This window comes from Podarcis vaucheri (genome assembly GCF_965113315.1).
Source record: "Podarcis vaucheri genome assembly, chromosome: 17".
NCBI lineage: Eukaryota > Metazoa > Chordata > Lepidosauria > Squamata > Lacertidae > Podarcis > Podarcis vaucheri.
The window spans coordinates 18,005,981-18,020,527 of record NC_138755.1 but is presented as its reverse complement, the minus strand read 5'-3'; the positions used below and the strand labels follow the sequence as shown (position 1 = coordinate 18,020,527).

At 42.8% G+C, this 14,547-nt stretch overlaps 1 protein-coding gene across 14 annotated transcripts in view; it reads left to right on the top strand.

The window, feature by feature from the left end:
* ELAVL2 (ELAV like RNA binding protein 2) overlaps positions 1-14,547 on the top strand; it is a 156,049-nt gene that overhangs the window by 92,041 nt on the left and 49,461 nt on the right. For 8 of the 14 annotated variants that reach the window (XM_082205059.1, XM_082205057.1, XM_082205061.1 and 5 more), the window contains 2 exons: positions 5,412-5,502; positions 7,987-8,230. In XM_082205059.1, coding sequence (XP_082061185.1) covers positions 5,412-5,502; positions 7,987-8,230 — 335 coding nt within the window. Of the gene's footprint in view, positions 1-5,411; positions 5,503-7,986; positions 8,231-14,547 lie in introns of those variants that run through there. The other 6 variants (XM_082205054.1, XM_082205053.1, XM_082205056.1 and 3 more) reach the window with 2 other exon arrangements.

The following is a 14,547-nucleotide window of genomic DNA, read 5'->3' as shown; positions in this document are numbered from 1 at the left end:
TTTAGAAGACACCTGAAGGCAGCCCTGTTTAAGGGAGTTTTTAATGTTTGATCTTTTATCAGGTTTTTAGTGTTCTGTTGGGAGCCACCCAGAGTGACTGGGGAACGTTGCTTCTGCTGTAGCTTTCTGCCTTTTCAAGAGGTTAATGCCAGGACTTGAAGCACACTGCGAAGCGTTTTAGTGTTTTCGCAGTTTGACGGCACCCAATAAACAATGAGAGTCCAAGATATTCAAGAGGCTTTTTCCTCCCACGTACTGTTTCTAGGATTATGAAGAAAGAGGAATAGTGGTGGAAAAGCTTAGATCAGATTGGCTGCCCATCCCTTCCCAGGTGGGCAGTGGCGTAGTGTGGGGGGTGCAGGGGGGGCGGCCGCACCGGGCGCAACATCTGGGGGTTAGGGTTAGGGGGCGCAAATCCACGGGTTAGGGGGTGCAAATTACTTGCCTTGCCCCGGGTGCTGACAACCCACGCTACGCCACTGCAGGTGGGCAGTGGTTGTGGACCTCACCTCTGTTCACCATCCCCAGCAACTAGAGCCCACATGTCTTGCCAGCACTTAGGGGAATTCCCCACCTGGCAGAATCAAGGAAGAGGGGATTCCCCACCAAAATGCTGGCATCAAAATGGCCAGTAAGCTCTGGATGGGCAGTGTTTTGCCGGCTGGCTGGGCATTGGCTGTGGGCCATGTTAAACTTGGTGCCATCCTATTGAGTTGCAGGTAAAAAGTGAAATAGCCTGGATAGCTCAGCTGGTTTGAGCATGGTGATGATAGTGCCAAGGTTGTAGGTTTGATGTAGGTATGGGACAACCGATGCTTCTGTGATACTGCAAAGGCTTGTGTTTGATGAGCAGACTAGAATAAAATAAAATAAATAGCTTATACCCTTAGCTTGAATTTACATTATTGCTCCGTTTCTGTCCATGGATATGCAGGTCCTTAAAATGGGGGCGCGAGGGTGTTAAAAGGTATACTAGATGCAAGCAATCTAAAAATAGGCTGACTGTTCTTGTGAGAACTTTTACTTCGACTTTCGTTTTTATGTTTAGGTTGCGTGCAGCTGATACTTAAAATTTTGTGTCAAGGTAGCTAAAGTCTAAGGATCATTGGGCATGTTGAATTTGTGCAGACAATCTCCATTACCTGCGTAAAAATGAAACAAAACTGAAATTTCATTATGCACCATACTGGTCACGGGCCTAGCAAAACGTTTATCCCTATTTTCCCCAGTGCCCCTTCATGGGCTTCCACTGGCAGAAATGGGGATAAACATAGGCTCATTCCTTGGCTTAAATAATACTGGAAGAATGTGGGATTTGCCAGTCCTCTTGTGAGTGTTGTGTATTTCTACCGTGGGCCTAATGTTGCATTTATCGCCGCTTGCCATAACATGCTGATTTCTTATCGCTAAAAGGCGATTCACTTTGTTTCTTAAACATCAAGGTAGGACATTTTTCTATGTGTAAGCAATAGTGGTGCTGATTCAAGAACACACCATTACTTGTTCCTAGAGTTGGAACACATCCTAAAAGTTTCCAATGTTCTTGTTAAATCGATTTATTTCGGTTGCTGACCAGAGTGGTGCTTGGAGTGTCTGCTGTCCTCCTTCCAATGACTTGCTTGTCTCTGCCATGTCCTCTGTGCTTCCATACAAACCTCAAACCTCAAATCTCTGTACATTAATTGCTTGGTTTGCATTCTGATTGAATGGGTGTTTTTGTAATGTTAGAAGAGGGATTTTTCCAAAGTCTGCAGTTTATTCTTGAGACAATTTCCCTTTAATCTTAAATGGCCCGTGTTGCTTCTGTGCACATTAAGAGTATGTACAATAGTTCTCTTGAAGTTTTTCATTTCCACTTCCCCTTATTCCTGGGAAATTTCCTTGGCAATTTGTAGAGGAGTGGTTTCCTTTGAAGGAGCTCTTTCTTGTCTTAATAGTGAGAAAGATTTGCATGTCGAGGTCCCCAAGCCACCCCAATAAAACGCAATTCACACAGAATTTTTGTTTAAGGTTTTTGGCATAATTTGGCCACAACTTTATTAAAATAGAAAAAATGTGACTGGTTGCTTAGGCATTGGTTGCGACTGTTTGATCCCGCACAGGGACAGACTGACATTCGCACGCCCGCGAAAGTCAGAAAGGGAAAACATTTTGGGGAGAAAGATGGAGCTGGGTACCATGCCCTCACCTCTTCCCAAATGCTCCCAGGGGCTCTTGCGTGGCCCTAGCCCCTTGATAGGGGTTCGGACGAAAGCATGGCAAGCCCCTGGATTCCTTTAGCGGAATTCCCTGCTGCGGCAGCATTGGAGGGGCAGGCACAGCCAATCCTTACCCCTCCACCAACCAGTTTTAACCAATGCCTAACCGCAACCTTACAAGTTGTGATGATTTACTACGCAGTAGGCCAGAACCCAATGGCACCAGCCAATCAGCCAAATGGACAAAATTCCTATCGGGCCCTTCCCCAAAAGCAGACGACCCCATGACAGGCATAGCAAGGTCAACGCGAACAACCCTAAATATAGGGAGCATGGGCAGGTGATCTGATGCGCGCAGCGAAAAGAGGAAGCTCAACGCTGCACGCAGGGAATTTAAGAGTTCTGACTGCCAATCACAAAATGGCAACATAAACTTCTCTTCCAATGACAAGAGGAGCCCAATCGCAGCAGTGGCCAACTACCTTCACCCGCCCAGCAACTATGGGATGTCTTGATAGACCCCACTGCAACACATGCTCTCCATGAAGGAGAACATGCTATTTCACATGTTGCATATTATTACAGAGCACAGTAGCAAGAACACAGAGATGGAGGTAGTCGGCTTCAGGACATTGTATTTCTTTGCCAAATATTTTGTATTGGTACCCTTGCCATTGCAAATATTGCGGGAAACAATTGATAGGTTTCCTGCTGCCCTCCGGAAAGGCTATTTGAGGTGTGGGCTTCAGGGGAAAGGAAAGACTGGTTGTGTACAACAATATCACCAGGCGCATTTTGCACCTGGTTATTAGCCACTTGCCACCAAGTGAAGGTAGATGCCCAGGTGCCAGGACGGCACCTTGACATCTCCACCTTATGGAGATCTTTGGATCTTGACGACTGTTTTCACACACTAGCAACACATCCTGTAGAATTCCATCTGTTATATCTTACCTGCACAATCGGAACAAATTTCAGGAACCCAAACCATTGTATTGGAAAATTCGACTTTTGAGCCGTCCGGTCCCAGAATGTCCACTAGACATTCTGCTTTGGCAACCGTAACCCTGGTTTAATGAGCCATTTGGCGCCTGGCTTATATAGCTGAGTTTCCAACTCTGGTTGTGTAGCCTGCCTTCCCCTGTTGAAGGTCTGGATATAGTTCTAAGCAACCATCATCTTCTGGCTTAGCCCAGAAAGAGCACAGCCTTTTTGTCTTTGCTTACCATTGTATTAAAAGCTCACAGTACCACTGAAGCTGCTGACATCTTTTATTCCTTTGGAAGAATGTAGGAGATTTTTTTTTTAATGATATAGTGAAGTGTGATGTGTCTTCTAGCGAATGTGTACAATGACATGACACTAAATGTATCCTGTACCACTGCTTTTATCAGGTTTGTCAAGGTATTACATGAACAGCTAATAAATGTCATTCCTGTTCAGTATGTGTTCCATCTCGTGTTGAATTTTTCCCAGCTTATCTCATTCATATTCAACTTGTAACTTGATAATTCTGTCCTTGGAGGATTCACTATTTTATAGCAGAGTGTGTGCTTTTTGCAGTGGATAGAGAAAATTCTACAGCTTAGGTGCCTTACCACTTAATTGAGGCTATATACGTAGTGGTGCAGATTTGTGAGCAATCCAGTGAGCTAGTTGACTATTAATATACTTAATTTTGCAACGGCTGCATATTAATCTTAACGGTTTTGAACTTTAGACCAAATAATGTCTGCAATATGAAAGTTTAAACCTGCCACATACATGGTTGTCTGTAGCACTTGCATTGTGTATGTGGTAAAGTGGGATTCCCTCCTCTTTTTTTGTAAATTGGAAGATAACATTTTATTTCAAGCTCTTGTTGTGCTACAAATAACCTAACGAAAGCTGTGATGTTCAGTAACTCCTTTCCCATTAGCTAGGAATTTTTGTGGAACTCTCTTTGCAAGACCGAGCTAAGCTCTCTTCAGTTTGGCCTGTGTGTGATTGAAAGCCAAAAATTAATTGTCCCAAAGAATGAATTGGCTCCAAAAGGCAGTCTCTCCCCCCCCCACCCCCGATGCTGTGTTTACATACATGTATCTATGTTTTAACAGGACAGATTGGCATACAGTCGTATTTTGGCAAATGCATCCAGCTTGGAAGAGTTAGCAAAGATAGCTTTGTGTATTCATGGTTCTGTCTTTAAAAAAATTCCTTCTGTCCAGCCTTGACTATCCTGCCAGCGCTGACCCAAGTTCAGAAAGCTGTAATCTGTTGTAAACGACACATTAGCAATATTTGTCACTGCCTAGTTTTGCAAAATTTTGAATCCTGGCAGGTTTACAATTTGCATGGGGCCTAACTTAATTTCTCTGTGTGCCTGGGAACAACGCATTATTGAAGACCATTTATTTATAGTGGCTCTGTTGTTCCATCTCTGTAATGCTTTTCAGCTCTCACTAATGCTTCCCAATAAATAACACACTGAATGAGGGTGCTATTACGACATCAAATTGAACAAAGCAACTTATATCCTACTAAGGATATTATTTATGAACAGGGTGGATTCTAACAGAGCTAGACGGCAACTGATATGTAATTTAGAAGGCTTTTATTAAGGGGAATATGTATAAAATAGCCCATGGACACACAATTCAGCTACATTTTCTCATTCTACCTGTCTCCATTAGGCATTTAATTCCCTCTCCCTGCCTGCCCCAATGTGCTCATCGTAGACACTTGTCTACAACACATGCATTTATTATACATTTAAGCAGTGCTTTTTTCTGGGGGGCACGCAGGGGTACGCATACCCCTAAACACCTTATGAATCTTTGTACTTTTGTCCAATTTACTGTATTTATTTTTCCCAATTTGAACTATAAAATGGTGGTTTTCTTGAGTCAAAATGAGAGCACCCCTAATTTTTTTTTGGGGGGGGGAAGCACTGGGTTTAAGGCTTGGGTGCAAACGAAGCTAGCTTGTGCCACCTTTTTTTAAAAAAACCAAGCTTCTAAAAAAAAGTGTCTTAATTCATGCAAAGCAACAGCAGCGGCACATTAAACGAATTTGAAAAAGATTAGATTGGAATTGCCTGAAAATTCTATTAAGCCACACTGCATGGACGTGCTGGGAATAATAAAGACAATTAACGGTAAATTTGTACAAACTGATTTGTTGCATTATCTTTTGCTAATCTAACATACGGTACTTTTTGTGTCCATATTGCAGCCGGCAACTCCAAACTAACATGGCAGTCAGACTGTGTGATGTGGCTTCTCTGCTTAGAAGTGGTTCGTGGGCAGCAGAGCCTTGGACTGGGGTCTGTGGGATTTTTTTATTAAATTCTGTAGGATAATTTTTGACATGTTAAAAAGTAGTGCTGAGGCCATACCAAACCCTTCAAATTACATTCGGAATACCTCTGCATATACCACACCTTCTCTTTAAGTTTTGGTGCAGGAATCAGTCTGTATCCCTGGTTTTGGGGGACGGGGACTCTCAGGGCATCCTCTGAACTTGTAAAATATACAAGTGACTTCCTCGAATAACGTCCCCCCGACTTTCCTCATAGTATACTGGAGTTGAACACCCAAGTCAACATTTGATTTCAAAAGAGCAAAGCTTGCATTAAAGCTTTTATTTGGTATGGTCTGAATGCTGAATAACAGTAACTTTGGAGGGGGAAAAAATATTAATGTTGTGTATTTTTTTGGTTACTGATGAAATTAATAGAATTCCATTCAAATTACTTTGGCCGGTAAAAAAAAGAAAAAGAGAGGAAAAAATATATATTTATATCAGGAACTGTTGAAAAGCCTGATCTGTATCAGGTGACATCTAAGTTTTTATTCTGACACCTTCAGTGGGATAGGAACTATGTGTTAAAATACAGATTTATTAGCAATGTATTTTTCTAGAAAAAGTGATGGATCTCACCATGAACTTCTCCCTTGTTCTCTTAGAATGCCAATGGCGCTCACCTGAGAGGTGCTGCGGTGAGCTCTGGCCCTGTTTAATAGCATTGCTTTATTTGGAACAGCGCAGATGGTCTTGTAGCTGAGACATAATTACAGAACATAGAATCATAAAGGGACCACTAGGGTCATCTAGTCCAACCCGCTGCAATTCAGGAACCTTTTGCCCCACGTGGGGCTCGAACCCACAACCCTCAGATTAAAATCTCATTATCTAACGATCGAGCTGTTCCAAGGAATCCAGACTTCTGAATCTGTTCATTTGAATGATGGTCTAGGATTTCACTCTTGCTGTCTGAATATGAAAATACAATATGCAGCTATATGATGATACCGTGGTGGTTGTTTTTTTTGTTTGAAGAAGCCTTTTAAAAATTGTTTTCAAACAACGGATGCTTAAAAAACATATTTATTTTTAGAAAGAACAATGTTTTGGCCCAAGTTATTCAACTTCTGGCAGGTATAGCTGGAATATTTGAACAGTGACTTGCTTAAGGTGTTCTTGGTCATTTTGTGCATAGGCAGTTTAGTTTTGCTTAGAGTCTTTTGTGTAGAGTTTATCTTGGTTGAAGTGAAAGGATTGCTTATCCAGAAGATGTGGTTCTTTAAAAATACACACTGAAGAGATTTTCTCTTTTTTTCCTGGAACCCAGTTATCTCCTGGGTTAATCCATAATCCTCTCATCCCTTCGCAAAATATGTGCAATTAATGTAAATACAGGCTTATTCCCATTATTGTCAATATACAATTGTAAGTCTTCTTGAACTTCCCAAAGGCAGAAAAAAGGCATGTTTTGCCAAAAGGCAAATTGCTGACTCTAAGCTGGAGGTTCCTTTGTGGAGCTTTAGGGTAGAGAACAGTTTTACTGGCGCAAGTTGAAATAGGGTTTGTGTTTTGTATTGGGAAAAATTTAATTGAAATTCTTTAAATTGATGAAATTCGTCAGATTTGATTGAAATCTCTGAGCTGTAAGATGTCAGCAGTACCCAACGATGGCCAAGCAGTAGCAAACCTTACATTGAAATGAGTACACACATTTAGAATAGTCATATCTTATATGAGCAACTCCAGTTCTTCTGGTGGACAATGTTTGAGGTTAGTCCAGTTTAACTAGAAGCATAGATACAAAGATCTCTGGGAACATTGGGAAGAGCAGGCGATGTCAAAATACTTGCGTAATAATTGATGGGTACACCTTTTCCTATCTTAGAGTCACCGGCAAAAAAAGGGCTTATGTCAGAAGGCAAATGCCCACTTAAATGCAACATTTTGGAACAGAAATTCGTATTTTGCCAGCATTGTGACCAATGCGGCTAAATCTCTTCAATACTGCAAAAGTAACCAAAACAGTACATTGCTTCTAGTAATGCCTTTCGTAAAGTCTGCCATTGATTGCCATTGTTAATTTAGCTTTTGCAATCACCATTGAAATTTCTAGTTTGTGTTTTCCTTAGCTGAACAACTCTGGTGCTTCATCTGAATTTTGTATTTGCACAGTTAAATCTTAGGATTTACTGAAATAACAGCACTGGCTTAGGGGGAAAAATATTTTTAATCCCTTGCTGTCAGTTAAAGCTCATGGGATTTCCACCCCAGCCCTAACTTATAAAATCTTTCAGTAGAACCTTTGTTGTTGTTTTTTTAAAAAACTTCTAAATGGATTTTATTGCTAGATAATTAAAACTATTTCATTTTATTGTTAAGACCATTATTGCAGACCTGACAGCTGGGCACTGTTTTATAGTGACAAAGCTTTTAATTCTTGGCTAGAATCGCTAATAGATTCTGAAATATGAATTCTGACAGTTCCCATTTTCTCTGTTTTTAGCAGGTAATTGCTGCCATGGAAACACAACTGTCTAATGGGCCAACTTGCAATAACACAGCCAATGGTCCTACTACCATAAACAACAACTGCTCATCACCAGTTGACTCTGGAAACACAGAGGACAGCAAAACCAATTTAATAGTCAACTATCTTCCTCAGAATATGACACAGGAGGAGCTCAAAAGTCTGTTCGGGAGCATTGGCGAGATAGAATCCTGCAAACTTGTAAGAGACAAAATAACAGGTACGTAAGCACTAGGTTTTTGCATATGCACCGACACGTACATGTTGCTGCTTAAACAGGAGTCTGAATTGCATTACTTCTGAATTTCAAGGGTGGTGGTGGGGAACATGGTGTTTTATCTCATCTGTAATGTGAGAAATAGAAAGCTTAATATCAAAGAATAGTTTGCAAAGGCTTTTGGAGAGCAATATTTTGTCGCCAAGGCAACATGCATGTTCCATCTTCTTAGCAATTCTTGGTTTTCACTACAGAAAAATGAAGTCTTGACAGATTTTAAAACTGCCTGCTTGTAACTTAATTGTTGTCATGGGGCGAGGGTGACGGGAAAACACCAGAAAGTGAAGCTGACCTTTGCAATTCACCTTAAATGTTCTGAGAAAAAGATCAAATGAATCATGTGTGGACGCGTCGGGAAACTTTTAAAATTGGCCTTAGATCCCTTGATCCTTCACAACCAGTGCAGAGCGCAAAGCTAGCAATGCGGAGCTGAAAATAATTTTCCTTTAAGAAACCCAAGGGTGCCACTTTGGGGTTAGTAAAATAAAGGTCTTAAATAAAAGTGGAATTTAGGATCAGAAAACGCCCAAACAGTTTACAGGTACAGATGCCCAGTGAACCTTAAGGAACAGGAATCAGTATTTTAGTCCCAGTTGAGGAAGCCACATGGTACTAAACAGCCCCAGCTGTTTGCTGCTCACAGAAGTAGACCATGTGAAATACCATTTTTTTCCTAAGTTTAAAATTGGGCATCGTCTTATACACAGAATGTTGCAGTTAATTTTTTCTTAATTTTGGGCTCAAATAATAGGGTTCGTCTTATACATGGGGGCCTTTTATACATGGAAAAATACGGTACATAACTTGAAGGCAGGGATTTGCAGGTCTCTCTCAAGTGCAGCAAAGTCCATCGACTTCAAGGCACTGAATCCATCCTGTAGTTTTCCAGTTCATTATGGGTCACCCTTGGCAGTGAAACCGAAGTTTGTTCATGTGCTAATAGTTTGACAAAGTCCCGCCCCCACCCTGACTTTGTCTCAAGGTTCTGCATTTGCATTATTCTCTTGGCAGCGTCCAAGTATTGTGTTCCATCTTTCCCCCTCTTTGTTCCCATTCATCACCCTGTTCCAGAGTTGGCTTCCATATTGACACTTGGATCTTGGAATCTCTCCTGAGCTTTTGGGCCAAAAAAGGCAGCAAGGAAGCTTAGTTGTTGTGACTCTCCATTGCTTGAAACGAATTGTGCTTGCAGCTGGAAAGTTGGGTTGAGTAATTGGCAGTATATAAAAAGTTAGCCACTTAAGTGATTTTTTTATGGGGTGGGCATGGTTTGGCTTAATGCAATTTATGGAAGGGGATAGAAAGTGTGTGGTCCTTGCTAAGTCTTGGTTCTGCTTCCCAACTGCACATTCACTGCTTGTAATTGATAATGATGTTGTTGTTGTTTAGTCGTTTCTGACTCTTTGTGACCCCATGGGCCAGAGCATGCCAGGCACTCCTGTCTTCCACTGCCTCCCGCAGTTTGGTCAAACTCATGTTGGTAGCTTCGAGAATACTGTCCAACCATCTCGTCCTCTTGTCCTCCCCTTTTCCTTGTGCCCTCCATCTTTCCCAACATCAGGGTCTTTTCCAGGGAGTCTTCTCTTCTCATGAGGTGGCCAAAGTATTGGAGTCTCAGCTTCAGGATCTGTCCTTCCAGTGAGCGCTCAGGGCTGATTTCCTTCAGAATGGATAGGTTTGATCTTTTTGCAGTCCATGGAATTCTCAATAGTCTTCTCCAGCACCATAATTCAAAAGCATCAATTCTTTGGCGATCAGCCTTCTTTATGGTCCAGCTCTCTTGATAATGTAAGAGCGTCTTTTTTTGAAAATCAAGAATTGCAATTCAAGCCAAGTTGTACTTAGGAGTTTTGAGGGGACTCCTGTCCAGTCAGTTTCTGCAATGGATAAAACAATAAGCCTGGGTTTAAGAGGCTGTGTGGAGAACTAGTGGCCCCCTCACTGAAGTGAGGTGGGGAGCATAGAGAATACTTTCTTCTAGGGCCAAGGGAAAGGATTGTACCATTCTGTTGGCTTCCACCACCTCCCCAGTTCCTCTGTCTGAAGAAGGGGCAGATGAGGCCCTTATCAGACCAAAGCATGCTGGGCTTGCTCGTTGACTGACAAAGTTCCTGCACCACCACTGTGGTAGGAAAAGGCTGAACTAGCTCAGTAACTTTTGAGACCCCTACTGAAATCAGTTCTGAATTGCCATGGCAAATTGCGAATTTCCTGCTCTGCCTCTTGTTGGGCAACCAACGTTGAGGGAGACGGCGAGGGCGGAGGTAGGTATTTCTGACTTGCAGTATGGTCATTGGAAAACTCTAGGGAGAGATCTGTCAAAATTTGTAGCCTGTTAACAGAATCCTGTGCTGCGGACATTAGGGGCTCAACTGATCATTATTTGTAACAATTGCAAACCAAAAGACCAGGTTTAGAAACTACCAGAAATAAAATTTACAAAATAGGCAGCTAGGATTTCTGCATGCTTTGCTTCGCGTTATACAGTGGTCAAAAATAAGTATATTTGGAAAGAAAATTCTCCATATTGTAGTCTTGTATTGCAACTGTAGTCTTCAGTTCATGCTTGCTGAAATAACCTGTTGGTGGCAATGCTGGAAACAAGGAAGACTGAATCTGATCTCCAAGTTTCCCTGGGGCACTTCCAAGCCCTTTATATGTTACTGTTACATTTGAGATATATATATCTATATCTACATCTATCTATCTATCTATCTATAGATATATATATAGAGAGAGAGAAAGAGAGAGAGAGAGAGATATGTGTGTATGTGCATGTGTGCATGTGTTTGTGTGCGTGTGTGTGTGTAATGTAGATGTATATATGTGTGTGTGTGTGTGTGTATATATATATATATATATATATATATATGCAGGTTTTGGTGTCTTCGGGTGTCTTCCCGTGTAAGAGTCGGGGTGTCTGGGCGACGTTTCGACGAGGTCTCACTCGTCATCTTCAGGCTGGAGCTTTCGGCTTCTTGTTACTGGAACAGACTTCTCTGTTCCAGTAACAAGAAGCCGAAAGCTCCAGCCTGAAGATGACGAGTGAGACCTCGTCGAAACGTCGCCCAGACACCCCGACTCTTACACGGGAAGACACCCGAAGACACCAAAACCTGCATTCCTGTACCCGTGAAAATCTACGAAAGCATATATATATATATATATACACACACACACACACACATACATATGTGTGTATGTGTATGTATGTGTGTGTGTGTGTGTGTGTGTGTATACACACACACACACACATTTATATATATGTATATAAGAGAATGTCCAGTAGCACCTTAGAGACCAACTAAGTTTGTTCTGGGTATAGGCTTTCGTGTGCATGCACACGTCTTCAGATACTTAAATTTGCATTGCGTCTCGTTATATTGTGTGCAGAGTAGCTCAGCTCTTCCAGAACCGTTACCCCAACTTCTGTACCTCTATGGGGGCCAGAGTATGGTGTCTATACTCAACTATTAGCTAAGATTATCATTCTTTCCTACTCGGCTAGCTTCCCTTGTCCTTAAGGGTGAATTTCAATCTGCATGGTCTCAGGCAGTTACAACTGAAATTTTAGCTCTGGGTTTTCCCCTTGATCATTTGCTCAGAATGGGTTTTGGTCAGGCTAAACCAGCCACCAGGCAGCGTATGACTGACCTAGAACGCCAAAGTGGTCTGGGTAGGCCTCACTCCTTTATTGTCAGCGATGGTAGCAGGTACCATCCTGGATTAGTATAATATATTGACTGATAAGACAGTCCTAAGTGATAATAATAATAATAATAATAATAATGATGATGATGATGATGTAACAATAATAATAGTGTAGTACCTTGCCCATCTGGCTGTATTGCTTAGCTCATTGGAAAACTAGGTCTCTGTCTGCCGCTTTGAGATTGTTCTGTTCCACACTTCATCTCTTCTTAATACAGTGGTGCCTCGCAAGACGAAATTAATTCGTTTCGCAAGTTTTTTCTTCTTGCGAGTTTTTCGTCTTGCGAAGCATGGTTTCCCATAGGAATGCATTGAAAATCAATCAATGCGTTCCTATGGAGACCGTCCGGGGACAGAGGGGAAGCGCCGCGCGCCTTCCTCTCTGTCCCCGGACCTGTTTAAAGCAAGGGGTGGCGGGGAGAAGATTGCTTCTCCCCGTTGCCTGCCCCGCAATCTCCGGAGACAGAGGGGAAGGCGTGCGCCTTGTTTTAAAGCAAGGGAAGGGGCAGCGGGGAGAATCGCTTCTGCCCGTTGCCGCCCCTTGGTTCAAAAGGGGTCCGGGGAGAGAGGGGAAGGCGCACACGCCTTCCCCTCTGTCCCCTCTTTTGAAGCAAGGGGCGGCGGGGAGAAGATCGCTTCTCCCCGTTGCCCCCCTTGGTTCAAAAGGGAGATTGCGGGGCTGTCAACGGGGAGAAGCGATCTTCTCCCCGCCGCCCCTTGCTTCAAAAGAGGTCCGGGGACAGCGGGGAAGACGCGCTGCGCTTCCCCGCTATCCCCGGAGCTTGCGGGGCAAGCTTCGTTTTGCGAAGCAAGCCCATAGGGAAATGCGTCTTTCGAAGCGGCTAAGAAAACGAAAAACTCCTTCGTCTAGCGAGTTTTTCGTCTTCCGAGGCATTCGTCTTGCGGGGCACCACTGTACTAAAGAATTGGGGAAGATGGCTGCCACCTTTATTTTTATGCCTCTTTTATGAGACTATAGAAATGGGATCTGAGGGTTTGTGTGAAGGGTTTCCCTTGGAATTCCCTGGTCACTTTATGGGGCGAATTCATGATTCACGGGCTGGCCCTTACGTGTTAGTTGTTTGGCACAGAAAGAGGAAACACTAATCGTGTTGTTTTTGTGTGATGATGTTTAATGCAGTAGTGGGAGCTTGCGCAAGTTTCAATGATATGGCTGCATTTCCACATAACATGACAACGTGTAGTTGATGTGGCACCCTTGAGATGCCGTGGAAGTCTGGAAAACACAGTATCCCAAGAAATCTATTGATTGTTCGAAAACAACTGGTATCTGTTTTCCATAGACTTGACTTTCTAAACAGTGAATATTTGAAAGATGCCAGAACGGTTCAGCAGAATTGCTCCCGAGTGTCTTTTTGGTTACAGATCCCACAGCGCTCCTTGGTTTTCCAGGGAGCTGCTACAAATGATGAATGTGATCGGATGTCTTCTATAGAGCACAAATGGTGTAAAACTCAACACAGAGAATAGCAAACATGGCACTGTTACGACTGTTTCTCAATAAAGCTTTACAGTGGCACACCCTGACACACCCTAGTATTTCAAAAAACCAAGGATCATGGCGGTGTTTGTGTGGAGAGTATGGCGCAGCAACTCAGCGTCCTCAGTGGTCCTGACATATAGGGAAATGGGAGAGACAAAGACAGAAGAGAGGAAGGAAGCAGACGGAGAAGAAGAAGAAGAAGAAGAGTTTGGATTTGATATCCCGCCTTTCACTCCCTTTAAGGAGTCTCAAAGCGGCTAACATTCTCCTTTCCCTTCCTCCCCCACAACAAACACTCTGTGAGGTGAGTGGGGCTGAGAGACTTCACAGAAGTGTGACTGGCCCAAGGTCACCCAGCAGCTGCATGTGGAGGAGCGGAGACACGAACCCGGTTTCCCAGATTACGTGACTCTTAACCACTACACCACACTGGCTCTCGAGAGATACAGGCAGAAGAAAAAGCCTGGATCTGGAGTGGATCAAGCAGAAGATCCATTCCAGCCATTTTCTTCTGCCTGCCTGTCAGTCTCATGACTCACCACCTTTTTATGGAGAGAGATCTATGGGGCTAAGGGACTGCTTTCGTGACAAGCAAGCGAAAAGGAGCCAGTATGTTATTACATAAGTAAAATTTAGTTCTTCATTAAAAAAAAAGTTTAGTTCAGTTTTAGTTTCTTTAGTTTGATAAATATTCACCTTAAAAAAAATCATTGGCTTCATTCCCTAATTAAATGCATTGTGCATGACTACACATCTAAAACCAGGGACTTGTCCATTTCTCTTTTGTCAACAAAAGGAAATCCCTGTTTCCACTAATTTCATCTGTTCCTCACACTCCCTTTCTGACAGAAGTTCAGTTAAGGGGATGCGAATTGCCTAGACACTGAGGTCCAACTCCCAGGGTCTTCTGGTGGTTCCCTCCCTGCGAGAAGCAAAGTTACAGGGAACCAGGCAGAGGGCCTTCTCAGTAGTGGCACCTGCACTGTTTAACACCCTCCCATCTGATGTCCAGGAAATAAACAACTATTAGACTTTTAGAAGACAT